The sequence below is a fragment of the Meles meles genome, chromosome 2 (assembly GCF_922984935.1).
Source record: "Meles meles chromosome 2, mMelMel3.1 paternal haplotype, whole genome shotgun sequence".
NCBI lineage: Eukaryota > Metazoa > Chordata > Mammalia > Carnivora > Mustelidae > Meles > Meles meles.
The window spans coordinates 104,960,328-104,983,096 of NC_060067.1; the positions used below are offsets into that span (position 1 = coordinate 104,960,328).

The 22,769-nt window shown below is 35.8% G+C and overlaps 1 protein-coding gene across 3 annotated transcripts in view; it reads left to right on the forward strand.

The window, feature by feature from the left end:
- PPA2 (inorganic pyrophosphatase 2) overlaps positions 1-22,769 on the forward strand; it is a 98,026-nt gene that overhangs the window by 70,597 nt on the left and 4,660 nt on the right. For all 3 annotated transcript variants that reach the window (XM_045996664.1, XM_045996675.1, XM_045996655.1), the window contains 2 exons: positions 641-726; positions 10,094-10,163. In XM_045996664.1, the coding sequence (XP_045852620.1) occupies positions 641-726; positions 10,094-10,163 (156 nt within the window). The remainder of the gene's footprint in view (positions 1-640; positions 727-10,093; positions 10,164-22,769) is intronic.

The following is a 22,769-nucleotide window of genomic DNA, read 5'->3' on the forward strand; positions in this document are numbered from 1 at the left end:
TTATACTAAGAAAAAATTTGAGAATGTTTAGGAGGCTTACTACTTTTAGACAGTGGATATTCTAAAATGATTATACAGTTAGACTGCAGTTTTGATGGTGATAGAATTAATAGGTGTATGCTTACTTACAGGCAAGGGGCTAGACTAAGCACTTTGCATAAAACTTGTTTATCTTTTCAGCAGCTGGTTAATTTAAATCAAGTGTTGGCAACTTTTTCAGTAAAGCACTAGGTAGTAAATATTTTAGATTTTGTAGACTATATGGTCTCTGTCGCAGCTTCTCACCTCTGCTATTGTGGTGCTAAAGCAGTCATAGGCCATGTCACAAATGAATGGGCATGACTATGTTCAAAAAAACTTTATTTGCAAAAACAGGTGGTGAGCTATATTTGGCCTATTTGGGCCTAGTTTACCAACCCCCAAATTATGTTATCTCCTTCTACTTACAGATGAAGAAGTTGAGACTTAGGTAAAATAACTTGCTCAAAAGTCACACAGCTGATAAATAAGGATGCCAGAATTTATACTCAGGTTTGCCTGACTCCAGAGCTCGTATTATTAAAAATAAGCTGTCATAGTGAGAATAGTTCCATGTTAGTATAATGATGTGATCTTTATGTCTCTTTTTGGTTTGAAATAGGCTTTTGCTCTTGAAGTTATTAAATCTACTCATGAATGTTGGAAAACATTGCTTATGAAGAAGTGTGATGGAGGGGCTATAAGTTGGTAAGAATTCATCCTTTCTATGTAATGTTATTTTATTATAATGGTACTAAACAGCTATATTATACTAGTCAGATAAAAAAGAGTTGGATTTTTTTTTTTTTTTTTTTCATTTAAAAAATGCTTATGGAGCACCCATTTGGAAAGCAGTACCAAGTACTGGACACTATGAAAGTAGGAATTGACATGGTCCCTTTTCTCAAGAGATTTATAGTTTAGTGGGGGATTCTGTTGAGTAAACAGGCATTTTAATTATAATACATTGTGATGTATGCAAAGATTGGGTAAAAACATAGTGATTTTTCAATATATAAATGGTAATTTTGTTTATGTGTGGCTACTACATCTTTTCTTGGTGAAATAGTATTTACCCAACATGATCTGGGTTACTAGCTGATTGATGAAAGGGAATCAAACGATAGTAACATACATAACTTGTTTTTTTCTATATTAAAACATTTAAAAGTACATTTATTTACTCCTCTTTGGATATAGGGCAAAGACCTTTTCTATATATGTTCCAAATAAGTTATATATATTCTAACATAATATAGAATAGAAAACCAAGATAAGATCCTCTAATCCTTAAACTCCTTACAGTTAAAAACTCTTAAAGATTTTTAGATTCTGTTTCCTAAACCTTTTTTTACAGTTTTATTACCCACAGTACTTTGACACCAGTTATTATAGTGAGTTACCTTTATTGAGGCTTTTTAGCCTTCGTAGTTTCAGAGCCTGCTTAGTGTTCATAGAATCTGTTCTCTTTCCACACTCCCTTCTTTGATGAGCATAATTACCACTTAAATTATGAAATAGTAACAAGGGCAACTCACATCAACAGGTTTAGAAAAAAAAAAAAAAAAAAAAAAAAAAAAACAGTGGGCTCTTGGTAAACCTAACTGTAGGAAGCAAACACAGATAGTCATTTTAGAGAGTAGAGTGGTACCCAACTTCACTGTCCTCTTCTCAGAATCAGGAGAAATTCAGAAGTTACTCACTCTTCAACAAATACTGATTTGAAGGTCTTCTGCCAGGGACTCTGCTGATACTAGGATTATTGGTGCGACTATAATAAAAAGAATCCCTGCCCTTTGGGAGCATGAAGTCTGGGAATCAGTAGAGACGTTAAAGCAATCATTATATTAGGGGTGCCTGGGTAGCTTAGTCGGTTCAGTGTACAACTCTTGATTTCACGTCAGGTCATGATCTCAGGGTTGTGAGATCAAACCCCTTGTCAGGCTCTTTGCAGAGCATGGAGCATCCTTGAGACTCTGTCTCCCACTTCCCCTATTCCCTGCTCACACACTCTTTCTCTTTAAAAAAAAAAAAAAAGATGAAATCATTAGAGTAATCAGATGGAATAAATAATTAGTCTAAAGAAATATTTTATCTATGTCATCGAGAGGCTCATCTTGCCTATAACACAAATGCTTGGGCATTACACTTCTCTTGTAAGCTCAAGTAACACTGTCAGTTCACTAATCTCCTTTCTTCTTACGTCTTATGCAGACCACTCTTTTTTAGCATAATCTTAAAATTTATCTGACTGTTTCTAATTTAAGTAACACAGTTTATTAACAAAACTGGGTATAACTGAATGCCTTCTGGTCCTGACTATCCTAGTAATTAGTAGGCCTATGTATCCTTCATGATATTCTGACATATTCTGAGTGAGATATTCATGTGGTGAGCTCCTCTAAAAAGGAGTCTTGGTTTCCAGAGAAGTATTTGCTTGCTGTTTGCTTTCGTCTCCTTCCTTACGGCACTTTCTGAAAAGCTTTTGCAGTCCTTGAAGGGTTTATGTGTTTTCCAGGTTCCTCAGCTACACAGCTAGAGACTGTTGATTTGGTTAGTTCTTCTATAGCTTGATGTCATTCCTTCTGTGCTGAGTGTAATTATCTTTACTCTGAGGGTAACTTCACTTGTACTCTCTGGAGTCTTTTTTCTATAGTCTCCTAGGTAATGATAAGGATTATGTTAATAGTAAGAATTGTCATTTATACTTTGTACTGTTTTTCGGGTTCAAAGTGTTTAGTATGTGTTATCTTAATTAATAATAACAAGAATTCTGTAAGATATGTATCACTGTCTCCATTTTACTCATGAGAAAATTGACAGCACAGAGAGATTAAGTGATCTAAGGTCACACTGAGTAGTAGAGCCAGGTTTTAAGCCAGATTTCAAATGTACTGTTAACCAGCTATATTCTACCTCTGTCTTTTCAACGAAATACAACTAAATAATTTTTTAGCTTAAGAATTTTCAGGACATAAATTTCTGGGCATAAATTTTATGCATCTGGATACTGTAAAGTCAGAATCTTCAGATTTCAACTCATTTTATCCATTATTATCATTTGATTTATAAAAATATATTCACAATAGTAATTTTATTCCCTTTGTCTTAGTGAATTTCTTCTTTCTCTTAATTCCTTAAAATATACATTGTTACTGATTAATGACCTCCCCCATTCCTTTTTAGCCTATTTTCCCTACTCAGTTGAGTTTAGGTCCACATTTTTTTTTTTTTTTAATCACAACATTTCTCTCAAATCACATATAGTGTGTTATATTTACCTAGGAAAACTGGGAAATTCGGGTGCACCGTTTCCTTCTTTAAACCCAATGAATTAGGCTCTCTGAGGAGTAGGGTCTAAGCATCTGTGTTTTAAAGCTTCGTACATAAGCGCTTCTGATAAGCCTCTCTGCTCAAGAACCAAAAAGTCCCAACTTCTCAGAGAAGAATAAATAAGACTTTATAGGATTTGGCCCCTGCTACCTGTCTGGCCTCATTTTCCATCACTTCTGACCTCTTCATGTTGCAACAACGTAGAAACACTTGTTATTCCACAAACACCGTGCTCTGTTTGACCTCCAGGCCATTCGTGCTATTTCCTTTGCCACTGTTTTCTTCTCATTTCTTTCTCTTTTTTTAAAATTAACATATAATGTATTATTTGCTTCAGGGGTACAGAATTATCAATCTTAAACAATTCACAATACTCACCATAGCACATACCCTCCCCAATGGCCATAACCCAGTCATCCTATCCCTCCCCCTCCCCCTCCCAGCAACCCTCAATTTGTTTGCTGAGATTAAGAGTCTCTTATGATTTGTCTCCCTCCCCGGTACCATTTTGTTTCAGTTTTACCCTCCCTACCCTCCACAACCTCCTGCCCTGCCTCTCAAATTCCTTATATCAGGGAGATCAAATGGTAATTATCTTTCTCTGTTTGACTTATTTCACTTAGCATAATACCCTCTAGTTCCGTCCATCTCATTGCAAATGGCAAGATTTTGTGGGTGTTTTTTGATGACTGCATAGTATTTCATTGCATATATATACACACATCTTATTTATCCATTCATCTGTTAATGGACATTTAGGTTCTTTCCATAGTATGGCTATTGTGGACATTGCTGCTATAAACATTTGGTTGCACGTGCCCCTTGGGATCACTACGTTTGTATCTTTAGGGTAAATACCCAGTAGTGTGATTGCTGGGTTATAGGGTAGCTCTATTTTCAACTTTTTGAGGAACCTCCATACTGTTTCCCAGAGTGGCTGCACCAGCTCCATTCCCACCAACAGTGTAGGAGGGGTCCCCTTTCTCCACATCCTCGCCAACACCTCTTATTTTTAGCCATTTTGACTGGTGTGAGGTGGTGTCTCACTGTGGTTTTGATTTGTATTTCCTTGATGCCAAGTGATGTGGTGCACTTTTTCATGTGTCAGTTGGCCATCTGGATGTCTTCTTTGCAGAAATGTCTGTTCATGTCTTCTGCCCATTTCTTGATTGGATTATTTTTTTCATGTTGAGTTTGGTAAGTTCTTTATAGATTTTGGATACTAGCCCTTTATCTGATATATCATTTGCAAGTATCTTCTCCCATTCTTGTCAGTTGTCTTTTGGCTTTGTTGACTGTTTCCTTTGCTGTGCAAAAGGTTTTGATCTTGATGAAGTCCCAGTAGTTCATTTTTGTCCTTGCTTCCCTTATGTTTGGTGATGTTTCTAGGAGGAAGTTGCTGCAGCTGAGGTCAAAGAGGTTGCTGCTTGCATTCTCCTCAAGGATTTTGATGGATTCCTTTCTCACATTGAGGTCCTTCATCCATTTTGAGTCTATTTTTGTGTGGGGTGTAAGGAAATGGTCCAGTTTCATTCTTCTGTATGTGGCTGTCCAATTTTCCCAACACCGTTTGTTGAAGAAACTGCCTTTTTTCCATTGGATGTTCTTTCTTGCTTTGTCGAAGATTAGATGACCATAGAGTTGAGGGTCTTTTTCTGGGCTCTATTCTGTTCCATTGATCTGTCTGTTTTTGTGCCCGTACCATACTGTCTTGATGATGACAGCTTTGTAATAGAGCTTGAAGTCCGGGATTGGGATGCCACCAACTTTGGTTTTCTTTTTTAACGCTCCTCTGGTCATTTGGGGTCTTTTCTGGTTCCACATAAATTTTAGGATAATTTATTCCATTTCTTTGAATAACATTGATGGTATTTTGATAAGGGTTGCGTTAAATGTGTAGCTTGCTTTAGGTAGCATAGATATTTTCACAATATTTGTGCTTCCAATCCAGGAGCATGGAACGTTTTTCCATTTCTTTGTGTCTTCCTCCATTTCTTTCATGAGTACTTTATAGTTTTTTGAATATAGATTCTTTGCCTCTTTGGTTAGGTTTATTCCTAGGTATCTTAGGTTTTGGTGCACTTGTAAATGGGATTGACTCCTTAATTTCTCTTTCTTCTGTCTTGCTGTTGGTGTATAGAAATGTAGCTGACTTCTGTGCATTGATTTTATATCCTGACACTTCACTGAATTCCTCTACGAGTTCTAGCAGTTTGGGAGTGGAGTCTTTTGGATTTTCCGCATAAAGTATCATATCATCTGCAAAGAGTGAGAGTTTGACTTCTTGGCTGATTCGGATTCTCATTTCTTGAACTAGCTAACTTACCTCTCTTTTTGAGACTTGGTTTTGACTTTACTTTCTCTAGGAAGCTTTCCTTCAGATGAGCTGACATTCGAGGACACTACATTCCATGCTCCCTGTGAGCTTCTGTCATTGCATTTACCAGTTACTAACTGCTTGGTTTATGAATTTGTCTCCTCTTCTGGAATATAAGGTCCTCAAAAGCAGATAAATAAAGATACCTTATTCATCTTCATATTCCTTATGCCTGACATGTGGTAGCCACTCAGTAATACCTTTTGGAGTAAATTGTTGACTAATATTTAAAACCAACAGGTAGTTGTTGTTTTTCAAATCTAGTGTGACTCTTCTGCTTCCAGGATCCCTGCATGTATTAAATTCTGTAACTGATACTTTAAGTAGTCTTCTTTGTGTTGTTGTTTTTATTCTTTTTTTTCATTGCTTAGTATTTACTACTAAGAAAGCTACATATTCTTTTACTACGTTTTCTACTTTTTACTACTACTTTTACTACTATTCTTTACTACTGAGAAAGCTGCATATTCACTTAATAGATAGAATTTGATTATTTCTATTCTTCCGTAATGTAACTTTCTACTGTGTTGTAGGAGAAATAGTTTTTGCCATTTGAGCTTTACTCTTCAGCCCCTCTTGGTCTTTCTTCCACCATGGCTTATTTATCAAATTTTTAAGAAATCAGAGATGTACTGTTTATTTTGCCAGTTTATTTCACCATTATTTATCCTGACCCATCTATTTTCCAGATTTTTCAAATATTTCATGTTTTGATTCCCAGATGCACTTCTAGAGCATCTGAATTTTTTTAATTTAATTTTTAATTCAATTTTATTTCAGTTTTACTTTGTTTAATTCAGTTACTTGTCATTTATTCATAAGTTGTTTTATATTACTTTATATTACAACTACTTTCTTATTTAATGTCCTCTATATAGTACTGTCAGAATTATCTTTGACAGATACACATGTGATTGTCATTTTTTTTGGCTTAAAAACTTCTTGTGGCTTCCTTTGATCTTGAATACAATCCAGCTCTTCCATATATTAAATAGCATGTCCAGACCTACTTTTCCAGCCTCATGTTCTATCCCCTCCTATCAATTTGTCTTTCCTCCATGAATGTGTGCTCATTCTTCAAGAAGCAGTTCTGCAATGAACTTTTATTTCTTTTGGGCAGATTACCTGTGCTCTCAGATCATTGCTGTACACTCCTCTGTGTATAACTTAGTGTGTTTAATTTTTTTTTTCAAAGATTTTATCTATTTATTTGACAGAGATCACAAGTAGGCAGAGAGGCAGGCAGAGAGAGAAGGGGAAACAGGCTCCCCACTGAGTAGAGAGCCCCACGTAGGGCTCGATCCCAGGATCCTGGGATCATGACCTGAGCTTAATGCAGAGGCTTTAACCCACTGAGCCACCCAGGCACCCCTGTTTTATTATTTTTTTTTATGCTTTGAGTTTGTATCTCAGCACTTAGTGACAGGACTTGACACATAGTAGGTAGTTTACACATGTTTACTGAATAAGTATTACAAATATACAGATATGTTCTTCCAAATTGTGTAGGTCTTAAAACTGTTTCTTTTTACCTTTCTAGAGGAAGGTGTATTTGATCTATGTATGTAGAGCTCCAGTTCTTTTAGTTTTCTATAGATTTACTTCAGTGTCAGTTTTCTTCTGTAAACTCTAGAGGTTATGGTCCAAAATCATTATCATTCTTAGCTCATTAAATTTTTTCTCTTCTTTTTTCTTGACTACTTTGCTTTAGAAGGAAAAGTCTTGGCAAATCTGTATCCTGGACACTGTCTTTGAGGATTCTAATGAGTGTGAGCCTTTGTCTGATTTGAGATTGTGTGGAAAATAATTTTCTCTTTACTAAAATGTTCCATATTGCTTGCCTTGTAAATTTCATCTTGTATGTGTCTGTTTATTATTTGTAGGTATCTTTTTATATAGTCAGTCATTTTGTACTATTATGTATTTATTAACACACCTTTTTATTATTTTTGAATGAAGTTTGGTTTGTCATCCATGGCATTTTTGGTATTGCTGATCATCTGATGTCATGTCTGCTTATTTTGGTTAGCAAGATTGTGTATAGACTTTATAATGTTTGTAAATTTAGAACAAAATATTTAATATATTATAAAAAGGAAAGCAGCTCAGTCTCCTTAGTCCTTATTTTAAATCTCATTTATTATAGACAACTTCATCTTAGTCATTCCTTCCTTTAAATGATCACACTGCTTCTTCTTCTGCAGGCCATAATTGTAGTTTGAGACTACAGAGAACGCCTAAGTATTATAAACTCCACAGGGGTTCAGTGGTTCAGTATTATATCCGCAGCATCTAAACATGTCCCTAACATTTAGTATAAGAATAATTTTTTGAATCAGTAAATATGAATCAGTATTAGCTATTTTTACATAAGGGCCAATTTACAGAAAATAAAAATGTTTCTGATAACATGCCTTCAAACATTCAAAGTACATTAAATCCAGAGGGAAATATATTACAACCCAGATTGTATACTTTATTAACTAAAAGGATGTCAGTGAGGAACTGGCACTGTTTTTAGCTAATGGTAGCAGAAGAGCCTATTGGAGAAAAAGTAAACAAGAGGCTTCGTGATCTCTCATCTTTATATTCGTGTGCCTTGCAAGAATCTCTTAAGTCTATTTGTATATACCTTCCATTTCATTCTTGGAACAGCTGTACTGATAATTTGTCCAACATGAAAATGGCAGAGTCTCTTGGCTTTCCTCTGTTCCGTTGGTTACTTGTCAAGATATTTTACTGGGGATATTAAAAAGTTAGTCAGAATTTTTAAAATTTACATTGTTGGCTTTAATATTGACTCTTTTCTACCATTTCTGTTGATGGTTTCTTTGTTGTAGCAGCAGAGGGTTACTTTAGAAATACGTTATCAGATTTAACATAAAATCCTGGATATCCAGTTAAATCTAAATTTTAGAGCAATACATCTTTTTAAAATAAATGTCTCATGCAATATTTGAGACATACTAAAAAATAGTTTGATCTTATTTGAAATTCAAATTTAATTGGGTATTCTGTATTTTATCTGGCAGCCCTATTTAGAGAAGATTCCCCTGTTTCTTACCATCATTTTCCCAGAATTTCCAAGGTATGTTTTACTTAGGTTTAGTTGTAATGTTAAAAACATTGTAACTAGCATATTTAGCATACACCGTTCTTTCTTTAGAGGACTAGGACTTAAGACTTCGCAGTGTCTAGTTTTTTGCCTTGTTCTTTTAAAATGTAGTTTTGACATTCTTTAGGAAACATCTGACTTATAGGGCCTTACCTTTTTCAGTTTTTAGCCTAGTTAAGTATGGGCTGTGAGAAGAGAATACAAAATAGTTTTAAAGATAATGCCAACTTGCATCAGATTTTATTCATGCCAAGAATGAAAATAAATCCCACATTGTGAGTCTGGATAGAAAGCAGAACAGCCACTTAACAGTAATTGCTGTATACCCAATGTCTGATTACAGACAGATGTAATTACAAAGATAAATAACTAGACAGATCTTTTTATCAATATATCCCAAAATACTTCACAAAAACCATTATGAAAGTGCATTTGATAATATATATCTCTCAGGTCCACTTGGAGGGCAAGTATGTGTGTGTGTTTCATCTTCTTTAGGGATCTGCTAATTACTTTTCCCTTTGGTTTTAACTCCTTCACTGCCTCTTTCTGTATCCATTTTAATCTAATTTCTTTGATGAAATTTTTAAAAATCATTCTTAGTATCTTTGGGAGGAATGATGTCTCTGCTTTCCTCCAGGAAGTAGGAAATACACATTGGGCGACATGTTTGCGGGGATAGCCTACCATTCCCCATTGTGTGAGAAGGCCTTGACCATGGAAGGGGCTCCTGTCTATGCCTCCCTGAGCTTCCCTCCCTGGAAGAAAACTGAGTTTTCATATTCATGTGCTTTCCTCTCACCACTCTTAGCTTAGCCTTCCATACCTAGCTGAGAGATTCCATAGCATCTTCCACTGGCCAGTCGTAGTGTTTATCACCTCACTTAGATGAAGATTCTTCCTTATAGTCATCATTCCATGTGTCAAGTTTGGTTTTTCTTCCTCACTAAAGGCCAAGTGTAGTTGTGTTGTGCAGTCTTTTATATACCAGGAGATTATTTAGATTTGTATACTATTATTTAAATGAAAAAAAATTTAGAATGTGTAGTTCTATGGAACACTGTATTTATAACTTTGCCTGAAAGAATGTACAAATATCTCAGTTTATATTCATTAGGTCCTTTTTCACTGGCTGGAAATAAATTACTGGAATTCTGCATTCAATGTAGAGTATTTGGAATTGATTTTCTTTTTTAGTAATCGCTTCTTTTTTATCCCAATTAGTAATAGCATTGTCTTTTCCTCTCCAGCACAAATGTGCAGGTATGTGACAGCCCTTTCCACTGCACTCAAGAGGAAGCAAGATCAATAGTTGAACAGGTAAGGGGCAAATACTCAAACATCCTTTAACCTTAAACTTCATGGGAAATCTAGCAGAAATTCTGAAAAAATCTAGCAATGAAATGTACCAAGTATTTTGAGAAGGATAGTTAAAAAACAACATTAGAATCTATTTTTTTTTTAAAATCTGCAGAATTGAAAATCTTTTAGTTGAATTTTTAAATTCTGTTTTCTGAAGTACATTAACCACATTGGGGCACCTGGGTGGCTCAGGCGGTTTAAGTGTCCGACTCTTGTCTTCAGCTCAGGTCATGATCTCCTGGTCATGGCTCTGTGCTCAGCAGGAAGTCTGCTTGAGGATTCTCTCTCCCTCTGCCCATCCCCCCACTCATGTTTTCTCTTTCTCTCTGTCAAAAAAAAATTTTAAAATAAGGTATGTTAACCACTTATTTCATATGAAGCTACTTTTCTTAATATCACCAATTTATTGTTTATATGCATTTACTCTCTTGGTACTGTCCTATTCCCATGAGTGACCTACCATCCAGTGTCTAAATTATGATTGGCTGCTGGTGCATGTGCATTTTGGCTCAAGAAAAATGAAAGAAAACTATTTATCCTTTTTTTTTCCCATTTAGTTGGCCTGTCTTGCAAGCTTTCCTTCTAGCTAAGATGATATCCTTTGATTTTTATATATCTTAGTGATAAGGCTGCCCAGAGGCAACTGAATTTTTTAGGAAATTAATGCTTGATTTGGAGACCACTAAATAAGAAAATTCATATTCAGATAATTAGGTAATGTTGCTATATAAGATGTGTTCAGGAGTGATCATAGGTTGTAAATCCCATTTATAAATTAGGTTTTTCTTTTTAATCTTAAACTAATTATGAGATTGAAGCTAGTGAATTTAGATCTTTACTTCAGGAACAATAAAAGTGTTTTCGCACTATGGCTGCTTTGAATTTTTTCCCCCACTAATTCACCAGCTGTTGAATTAGTACCTGCTGGGTTTGATAAGATTCTAGGTACTAGGGATGCAGTACTAAAGAAAAGACAAAAAAAACCTCTCCCCTTATGTAGCTAACATTGTAGTTGGGGAAATGGATAATAAATAAATACGTGGAAAATACATACAGCTGACCCTGAACAATGCAGGGGGTGTGGGGTGCTGACTCCCCTGCATAGTCGAAAATCCATGTATAACTTTTGATTCCCCAAAAACTTAACTACTAACATCCTACTACTGACCAGAAGCCTTACTGATAACACAGATAGTTAACACGTGCTTTGTATGTTATATGAATTATATATTGTGTTATTACAATAAAGTAATCTAGGGAAAAGAAAAAGTTACTAAGAAAATCATATGGAAAAAACATTTATGGTATTATACTATATTTATTGAAAAAAATCCACTTATAAGTGGACTTGTATATTTCAAACCCCTATTTTTCAAGGATGAACTGTAGTGTGTCTGGGTGCAATAAATGCTAGTGTGAAAAATGAGCAGGGCAGAGGGGATGAAGTGCCAGGAGTGGGATTAAAGTTGTAGTTACTAAAAAGTGAGTCAGGGGCAGCATCACTAGGAGAAGACTGACATGAGTCAAAATTTGTAGAAGGTAAGAGTATTAGCCAAGTAGCCATCTGGAGGAAAAGCATCCCAGGCCACAGTCCAAAAGGCCATGAGACAAGAGGATGCCTGACGTTTCAAGAAATACCCAAGGTACCACAGTGACTGGCAGAGTAGAAGGAGACTAGGGGAGACAGGAGGAGGTAAGATCAGAAAAGTTTGGATCTGGATGTGGAAGCGATGGCAAATTTTTATGAAAGACCCTGTAAAATAGTCTGTAAAGACTCTTAAGAAATTTGTTTCTTATTCTGAGTGAGATATGGAACCACTAGTTTTAAGTGGAGGAATAATGTGAATTGACTTATATTTTTCAAGATCACTCTGGCTGCATTGGTGAAGACAGATTATAGGAGGTAGGGAAGATCAGGGAAGCCATTATTAGTAATGCAGGATACAGTATCAGTTTATTTTCCCCACGTTTTCAGTTTTGTATATATATGTAGGTTATATTCTGAACTTAGTTCTCATCAGTATTTATTATACTTCTTTAAGAAGAAAAATAAAACAAAAAACTTTGTATCTTTGTCCAAGTAGTCTCTCTCTCAAATTAAGACTTTTAGTTTGGGATTTATAAATGATAGGTATAATAGATTCTTGTCTTAAAATTAACTAGAAGATTAAGGTTTCTGTCTTATATCCTGTTTTTTATTTGTCTTCTATCATATTAGTAGGAATATAATCCTCTTGGAAAAAAGAATAATTGGAGGCTATGCATGTGATTTAGGTAGATCTGAGTAACAAGATTAGAGCAGAAACCCTAACATCCAGGCTTAATTACATGGTGTGGTAACTTTGTTGTGCTTCATAATAACGAAGAAAGTGCTAAACTGATTTTTCACTGAGAAATACCACAGAAAATCCAAGTGCAGAGAAATCAGTCTGCCTTCACTACTTATAATGGAGCTTATTGTATATGGGATTTCAGCATTAAAAGTGTGTAAGTCAGAGAATTGATCTATTAGCATCTAATGATTCAAACCCAGCTTAGATAATACTTTCTTGGGAGAATTTTATTAACTTGTAATAACAAAATTCTTTGTAGTTGAAGTATTTTGACTTGGCATTTCATCTTTTCAGAACCACACTGAGATCTTTGAATCAAAATTATTCTGGTATATGTTCCCAGATCTCCCTGTTTTGCTGTATACTGAGCATTGGATTGATGTCAGAGTACTGTTAGTTTTTGTTTGTCCTTTGGTTGCTCAAAATAACTTAAGACATTGAAGTTATCTATCAGACTTGTTCACATTCTGACCACATCAATCCTGGGATTATGTGGAATCAAAGTACAACCTCAGAGTTTATTAGTGGACTTATTAGAATGACTGAACACATTCTAACAAGTTTAATCAACAAGATCTATATTGATAGAATGCTCAGGATGAGTTGATTAGGTGAGATTTTTGGATAAATTAACTGCTTCGGCAAACGGATACTTTCAAATTCAAAAAGAAAAGACAGGGATTAATTAATAGAACTGTTACAGGAAGCATATATTCCTGAATATGTATTGATCAAAGCATAATTAAGTCTAAGTAGCACTGAGATAAAAAAAAATCGTTATTAACAGTTACCTGACAATATGTACAGGTCAAGTAGGAAGAATATTGTTATTATAACCAAGACAGAATAAAAGCCAACAACCTGATGAGTATTATTTGGAAGTATTTGAGAAAGATAACAGAAAATAGCTGCAGAAGTGATTGTCATGCATAGGTCAGGTGTTAAGAAGGATAGTAGATCTGAAGAAGATAAGGAGAATCAAAATGATCAAAAGAATTAGGAGAATTTGTTTATGAATATAGATGTTTGATTATTTATCATCATGAAAGGCAAGGCTGTGTCAAAAGCAAGACTTGTGCAGATCTCTACACACTGGGGACCCACAGAGGCAGAGAACACTGCCCTGTTACCCTGGGAGTCTGGGCCACAGCATATTTCTCTGGCAACAGGAGTTAACAGTCTGTAATAGTTCAGCCACAGGACCACCCAATTTCACGTTTGGAGATATTGTGTCTTTCTTTTAATCTTTATGTAAGTTTATAGCCAAAAAAATATGAGACTTTGGCAGTTCTTGAGGATGGTATGACTAGAAATTGGAGCTTTATTTCCAGGAGCAAGATTCGGAGCATTTATATGGAACAAAGACTGTTTGTGTATATATGTGCACACATCATGTGATTTGCCTTCCAGATCTATCTAATATTAGCTGCTATTGATGACAATTTATTTGACTGCTGGGATTTAGGATGCTACTTTTAGGATCCTTTACTGTATGTAAATATTTTTACAAGCTTAGTTTACAAGCTTAATCTAATGGACATATAATTAGAGAATGAATAGTTTTTTTTGACTACATGTGGACATGTCCAAAAATTGAGTATTCATCCACAAAAAGAGTTGCAAAAAAAAAAAAAAAAATGCCAGAGTTGATGTCATGTAGACAACATTCTCTTGTCTATATATAATGAAGTTACTAATCATTTATGAAAATATTAAAAGAAGAAACCCAAACCATATGTTTGGAAACTAACAACACTTCTGAATATGTTATACCTCAAAAAAAAATGTAAGGAATCATTAAATACTTGAATGACAGCTGAATCACTATATGTCAAAACCTGCACAATACAGCAAAAACAGTTTTTGAAAGCACTAAAATGATACAGCAGAAATAAAAATTGAGAGGCCAAATACTGAACTCAATAATTACTCTGTTCTTTTTCTTATCTTTTAATGTAAGAAAGAAAATTACAAAGAGTAGAGCCATTTATTTATTTTTTATTTTTTTTAGTTTGGGGAGGAAGAGAGAGAATCTTAAGCAGCCTCCATGCCCAACACAGAGCCTGGCACACTGTTCAGTCTCATGACCCTGAGACCAATAAAATTGCTACATCTTTAGTCAGAATGATCAAGAGCTGAAATCAAGAGTTGAATGCTTAACCAGCTGAGCCACCCACGCACCCCTACAGCAAATGTTTAATGAAAGAAAACATAATAGGGGCACCTGGGTGGCTCAGTGAGTTAAGCTTCTGCCTTCGGCTCAGGTCATGATCTGAGGGTCCTGAGATCAAGCCCCACATCTGGCTCTCTGCTCGGCAGGGACCTGCTTTCTCCTCTCTCTCTCTGCCTGCTTGTAATCTCTCTCTCTTTGTTGAGTAAATAAATAAAATCTTAAAAAAAAAAAAAAAGAAAACATAGTGGCAAGGATCAGTTAAAACAAAAGCTGGGTTCCTTTTTTTAAGAATAATACTATAGACAAACTATTATAGGAAGTACGATGAAAGAGAAAGTGCAAATAAAAATATCAAGAATTAAAGACATAAATATGGGCATAGGAGATATTTAAATAATCAGAAGGGAATACTATGATATGCTTTTGTCAATACCTTTCTAAACACAGATGAACTGACAATTTTTAATTGAACTTGACAAGATGATCCTAAAATTTATATGGAATATAAAGGGCCCAGAATAACCTAGAAAGAATTGATAAATTTAAATGAAGTTTAAAAAAAAAACCCTGTAAATAGTTACAAGATACGATAAACTGAGTCAAAACACAAGCCTTTGGGGCACCTGGGTGGCTCAGTGGGTTAAAGCCTCTGCCTTCGGCTCAGGTCATGATCCCAGGGTCCTGGGATCGAGCCCCACATCGGGCTCTCTGCTCAGCGGGGAGCCTGCTTCCTCCTCTCTCTCTCTGTGCCTCTCTGCCTACTTGTGATCTCTGTCTGTCAAATAAATAAAATCTTTAAAAACAAAACAAAACATAAGCCTTTGATTGGGGGAATATATTTGCATGTAAATGGCAAGATTTAACAGCTTATTCAGATCAACAAGAAAAGGATAATCTAGTAGGGAAAAAAATGGGCAAACAATATAAATGGACAGTTCACAAAAGAGGATACTTACAAATGGCCAGTAAACGTGAAAATTTGCTATATCTCACCAATAATCAATGAGCTCAAGCTAAGACAATATAAATTCATGATTACCAGGTTTGCAAATGTGCGAAAGTCTGATTTTCCAGGTGTTTTTAAGCAAATGGGGAAAGGAGACATCTCATACTTGTTGATATGTTTGATGGGAGTGTAAATTGGTACAACTACTTTGAAGAGCAATTAAGTAATTATAAGTAAAGTTGAAGATACTTAAAACCCAGTACTCTGAAATTGCTCTCCCAGAGACACTAATATGTGTGTTTATGTGATCAGACATGGCAAAACTGGAAACTGAATAAAAGTCTATGGTAAGAGCTGGGGGAATAAACTATAGTATATTTATATGGTGGAGTGTTATGCCACAGGGAGATGGGAACTGTGCGACTCTGCATGGATAAAACCTGAAAGTGCGGTGTGGGGCAGAGAAAGCTTTTGCAGCAAGACGTACTGCATAGTATGCAAAACACCCAAAGCAGTACCATATATTTTTATGGGTACAAACTGATAGGGTGTTCACATTTTAGAAACATAAATAAGAACAGTAAACACCAGCATTCGAATGGTAGTTACAAGTTCTGAGAGGGAAATAAATACGATTTTTATTTCAGATGAGTAGGGAGAAAAAAAGAGACTTCAGTTGTAAAGTTTCTGAAATTAGGTTAACTCTTTTAAAAGTGTAGGGAGTTAGGTAGGTGTTACAATAGTCTCTGCATTTTCTGCATGTTTGAAGTATTAATAATTTTAAAGATTTGAACGCCTAGGAAAACAATAGAGAAAATTGGTAAAAGCAAAAGCTAGTTCTTTTGAAATGATCAATAAAATTGCTACATGTTTAGCCAGAATGATCAGGAAAGAAAAGAAAGAAGACGGATCTTTCGCATCAGGAATCAAGTGACTTCACTGCTGGTTCTACAGCTATTAGAACAATAGGAAAATATTGTGAAAAACTTTATACAAGTAAATTTGACAACTTGTATGAAATGGACAGATTCCTTGAGATATGTAAATTACCAGAGTTCACTGAAGAAGAAATAGGCATAAACAAATTAAATGTGTACTTAAAATCTTTCCATAAACACAACGCTTGGCTGAGCTGGCTCTCTCTACTTTTATTCAGCATTGTAGGTTCTAGCCAGTGCAAGAAGAAGAAGGAAAGGAAAGGGCATTCGTCTTACAAAGGAAGATCCATGAATGTCTATGTCTATGTCTATGTAGAATATTCAGTAAAATCTACCTGAAAGCTACCAGAATAAGTGATTTTAACGTTTGTTGCAGGATACAGGATCAAAATACAAAAAACAAGTTTGTTTTTATAGGCTAGCAATAAACAGTTGGAAACTAAAAGTAAATATGGTATTTGTAATGGCATCAAAGGTATGAAAAACCTAGGGATAAATCTGGAAAAAATATGGGAAGAACCTTTAAACTATAAAGCATTACCAGCAGAAATCAGAGAACTAAATTAATAGATATATTTGTAAATGTAAATATATCATGTTTATAGGTTGGAAGACCCAGATTATGATGTACTTCCCAAATTGATCTATAGATTCAGTGTAATCCAATCAAATTCTAATACACCGTTTTATAGAAATTAGCAAACTCATGTATATGGAGACCTAAAATGAACTAAACAACTTTATAAAGAAGGAAGTTGGAATAGTAACTTCCTAATCTTAGGACATTTTATAAAACCACAGTAATCAAGATACTTTAGTAATGGTGTAAAACTAGACAAATCAATGAAACCAAATCCAGAAATAGACCTACATATATGTGGACAACTGATTTTCAAAATGATAATCTTTTCAACAAGTAGTACTTGAACAGTTGGTTATTATTCCATATGGTACCAAAGAAACCTCACTTCAGTCCAAACCTTGCACAGTATATATGATAATTTTCCAACATGTATCCTAGACCAAAGCTTAAAACATAAAACTGTAAACCAATTTTGATCATGGGTTAGATGGGCAAAGTTTTTTAGATATGGCACTAAAAGCATTAACTTAAGTTTAAAAATGATCAGTGGAATTTCATCAAAATTAAAAATTTCTATAAAAATGCTCTTTAGAGAATGACTAGCCACATTCAGTGAGAAGATATTTGAAAATCATATCCCTGACAAAGGGACTTGTACTAGAATATATAAAGAACTCTCACAATTCGTTAATAAGAAATTAAACATCCCCTCACCCCCAAAGAAAGTGCGCAAACTACTTTGGTGGTCACTTTGCCACAGCAGACGTACTGAAGACATGTGAGATGATGCTCAATTTGACTAGTCTTTGAGGAAATATAAATTAAAAACCACAGTGATATGCTTATGCACACTTTTTAGAACAGCGAAAAATGTAAAAGATTGGCCATTGTTGGTAAGAATGTGGAGGAACTGGTAGTTCATAGCCTGCTGGTTGGAATGAAAAATGATAAAACCACTGTGGAAAAAAACAATTTGGCATTGTCTTGAAAAGTTAAGCATATATCTACCATATGATCTAACCATTCCACTTTTAGATACTTATCCAAAAGAAATGGAAATATATGTCCAACAAAGACTTGTACACCAATGTTTATCTCAGCTTTCTTTCTAATAGGCAAAGTGAAAACAACCCAAATGTCCACCAACAGATGAATGGATAGATAAATTGCGGTATATTCAGATTGTGTGTTCAGTGTGGGTGTACTGCTCAGCAATAAAAAGAAATGACTATTTGACACATTCTATAACATGGCTGCATTTAAAAATATTATATCGAGTGAGAAAAGGCAGACATACATATTATATCATACCATTTATATAAAATTTCAGGAAAGGCAAATGCTCCCGTATAGCGACACAAAACATCATTGGTTGGAAAGTTTGGGAGAGAGCCAGGAAGGAAAGGTTTCATAATTTCTCCTATAGGGACAGGAGGAAATTGGGGATAGTGGTGAATATGTTTATTATCTTGATTGCGATAATGACTTTACGAGAGTGTGTATTTGTCAAAACTTATTAAGCGATACTATAAATATTTTATGTCAGTTGTTAGTCCAGTGAGTTTCTTCATGTAAAAAAAAAAAAAAAAAAAAAATTCCAGAGTCAGACTGTCTAGGTCCAAATATCAGGTCTTTCATTCATAGCTTAAGGCAAATTATTTAACTTATTTATGCCTGGTTTCTTTCTTTATAAAATGGAACTAAGAATAATATCTTCCTTGTAAGAGTTATTGTAGAGCATTGAGTGATATAATCCAGGTAAAATGTGAAACAGCTGGAAAGTATTCAATACACCTTGTGGTTTTATCATCACTATTGACATGAATGTTGTTGAATTAAATTGACCACAGAGGGGAAAAAAATCCCTTCTATTCCAGCTTCTTGAATACTTCTGGTGATGAGAATATCACTCCTTCATGAGGTAGCCCATCCCATTGTTGGATATTGGAAAAGTCATTGTGACTACTTCAGATTATTCAGTGAGAATCCGTCCTATATTCAGAGACTTAAACAGGAAGAAAGGGAAGAGGAAAGAGAAGTTAGTTTCCACAACATAACAACTTATTCTAATACATAACCACTTTTCCCATCTGGGAATTTTTCCCCCAGAATTTTCCCACATGCTTCTATTTAAGCACTTTCCTTGTATTCTGCTCTCTGAGGAAATGGAAAACCTCTAGGCATCATGCGAAGTTAGGGAAAGTTTGAATTAGGTAATTTGTAGGGTTTTTTTAGTATTTGGTGACTGTAGTCATTTTACTGGAGGGGAAGAAAAAAGAATTGACCTTTGTGAGGTTGCACACACAAACTCAGTGTATGCAGGACTGAGGAAGAACCACATTCATTGCTAAAGAAATTCCCAGACTTTCCTAAGGCCCTACACAGCCTGGTAGCCACAGGGATTAAAATTCCTAGAATTTAGGATCCAGGGCAAAGAGAATAAGCAAGCACACTCCTGCTCAGTTCAAGGACCCAATCTCATGATACTGTGAACCTTTAGCTCACAGGAATGCTGGAAAGCACTAGAAACTTCTGGAACTGTGAGGAGAGAATACCTCCTAGAGAAGTCTCAGCAGCGGCAGTCTGCTTTATACCTTCCCTTGGCAGCCTCAGGCAAACCTGGAGCACCCCGTGCTCAGAGATGGCCATGGTGACAGTTCACAGGTTCAAGAGCAGTGCGTTGAAAGAGAAGAATAAGGAGGAAATTTCTACTTTAATTAAAAATGTACTGACTATATTTGGTAGACTTTATTTCTTTAGTGAAGCAGTGATATCCACAGTGTTGTATGAAATTTGGGACAGTGATTTTGTGTTTGATGTCAGGACTCCTTAGCTGAATCTTAGAGAACTGTGCACTAGAACCAGATCCTGATTTATCAAGAAAAGACATTTTTAAAAATTTTAATAATGGATTACCATAAAGATGTTCCTTTTTTTTTTTTAAGATTTTATTTATTTATTTGACAGACAGATCACAATTAGAGAGGCAGGCAGAGAGAGAGGGAGGGAAGCAGGCTCTCTGCTGAGCAGAGAGCCCGATGTGGGGCTCAATCCCAGGACCCTGGGATCATGACCTGAGCCGAAGGCAGAGGCTTAATCCACTGAGCCACCCAGGTGCCCAAGATGTTCCTTTTTAACTTGAGAGCTCATTCTGCATCACTACTCAAAGGGGAATAAAACAAATGAAAATAAGGTCAGTCATTTTGTTTGATTCTAGCCAATTATATACATTATTGAATGGAAAAGGAAGTAGGTTAAACTTACATAACTACTCTAACTCTACATTTTTGTCTGTGGATAACTAAGAACTGGTCATATTTTGTTGGGTTTCTAAAGCAAAAATCAGAAAAGAAATGTAAAAGTAAAACTAATGTACAGCAAATGCCTTATGAACTTTGGAAATATAATAATTCAGGAAGAGAATATTCAAGAAAATAAAATTCAGCTACAACCCTGCTATAACTGAATGAAAAATGGGGACCTTTTTTCGCTTTAATTTTGAACCCTTATAATAAAGTGAGAGAGTATCAATTCTCATATAAGAAAGCACAGGGATGCCTGGGTGGCTCAGTTGGTTAAGCCGCTGCTTTCGGCTCAGGTCATGGTCCCAGGGTCCTGGGATCGAGTCCCGCATCAGGCCCCTTGCTTGGCTAGGAGCCTGCTTCTCTCGCTGCCTCTGCCTGCCGCTCTGCCTGCTTGTGTGTACTCTCTCTCTGACAAATAAAAAACAAACAAAAAAACCCACAGTTTTACATTGTTTCAGTCAGTGTACCATGTTAATTAAGTTGAACAGATGTCACCTGCAGTCGAAGATGCTTGTAGGGACCTGGAAGGGTTATTTGAAGGAGAGACCCTTAAGTACACAGTGGTTATATTAGTGGTTCATATCAACTTAAAATACATTTTAAGCATGAATTGGGACAGAAGCTAGAGAAGCTTTCTTTGGTGGGTAAAAGAAAGAGGAATACTTTGGTAATGCAAACTCTAGATTAATTTGAAAGAAAGATATGAGTATTCATGAGAAGTATTTTTGGAGTGGGGAAAGGAGAGAAGATAGCATTTTTAGAATGAGAGCATAAAAAGTACTGTTTTGCAGAGAATTTATATTAGTTGATTCAAGGGTGCCCAGTTTTCCCCAGTAAGTAGCTGAAAATGGTTTCTTCGTTTCTTGCCATGAAAACGTCGTGGTGACTCCTGACAGAGTTGGGATTGGGTCACTAGGTGCTCCTCTGTGCTGCTCTTAGTTCTTCCACTTTTTATAAGCAGGTATGGTTTGCTGTTACTTCAAGAATCAGGAAGCCATTGACTGTAGGTGAAGAATTGAAGAGCAGATGTGTCTCATGAACCCTTTGTTGTTTACAGATTTAAATGTTGGCTTTTCTTTTGGCATTCGCTAACATGGAAAAATGTAAAAACAAAACAAAACAAAAAAAAAACCTCCAGACCATGAGTTCTTATCTCTGCAGGTTCGACTTATTATTTTCTTTTTTATAAGGCTTTTTACATACTGGGTATATTCTAACCAAGAAATATATTTTAAGATTGGAGAAATAAGGGGATATCTGGCTGGCTCAGTTGGTAGAGCACCTGACTGTTTTTTGTTTTTGTTTTTGTTTCTCGGTAAAGATTTTATTCATCTATTTGACAGGGAGAGAGGGAATACAAGCAGGAGGAGTGGGAGAGGGAGGAGCAGGCTCCCCGCTGAGCAGGATTCCAGGATCCTGGGATCATGACCTGAGCTGAAGGCAGATGCTTCAGGACTGAGCCACCCAGGCTCCTTGTGCACATGACTCTTGATCTTGAGGTTGAGAGTTTGAGCCCCACGTTGGGTGTGGAAATTACTTAAAAATAAAAATAATCTTAAAAGAAAACAATGAAGAAATAACATTCTGCAAAAAAAAAAAATAATAATATTTTATTTTTGAGAGGGAGAGTGCAGAGGGGAAGATAGCACGAGCAGGGGGTGGAGAGGGGCAGAGGGAGAAGCAGCTCCCCACTGAGCAGAGTGCCCGATGCAGCACTCTATCCCAGGACCCTGGGATCATGACCTGAGCCAAAGGCAGATGCTTAACGGACTGAACCACCCAGGTGCCCCTGAGAATTATTTTTTAAATGAAATGTTATGATCTATGCTTCAGCTAGAGTAGTTTTTTATTTCTGTTCTTTAATACTTTTTAGGTTAATGAGAAGTTGCTCAGTTACCCTATTTTATACAGGCATACCTCATTTTATTGCTGTTCACTTTATTGTGCCTCACAGATGCTGCATTGTATACATACTGAGGTTTGTGGTAACTGTGTTAATCAAGTCTGTTGGCTCAATGCCACTTTTCTAAAAGCATTTGCTCACTTTGTGTCTCTCATGTTTTGGTAAGTCTCACAATATTTCAAACTTTTTTATTACCATATTTGTTATGGTGATCTGTGATCAGGGAGCTTTGATGTTACTGTTGTAATTATTTTGGGCTGCCACAAACCACACTCATAAAAGACAGTGAACGTAGTGGACAAACGTTGTGTGTTCTGTCTGTTCCACTATCTGGCTGTTCCCTGTCTGGCTCAGAGAGGCTTTCCTATTGCCTGAGACACAAA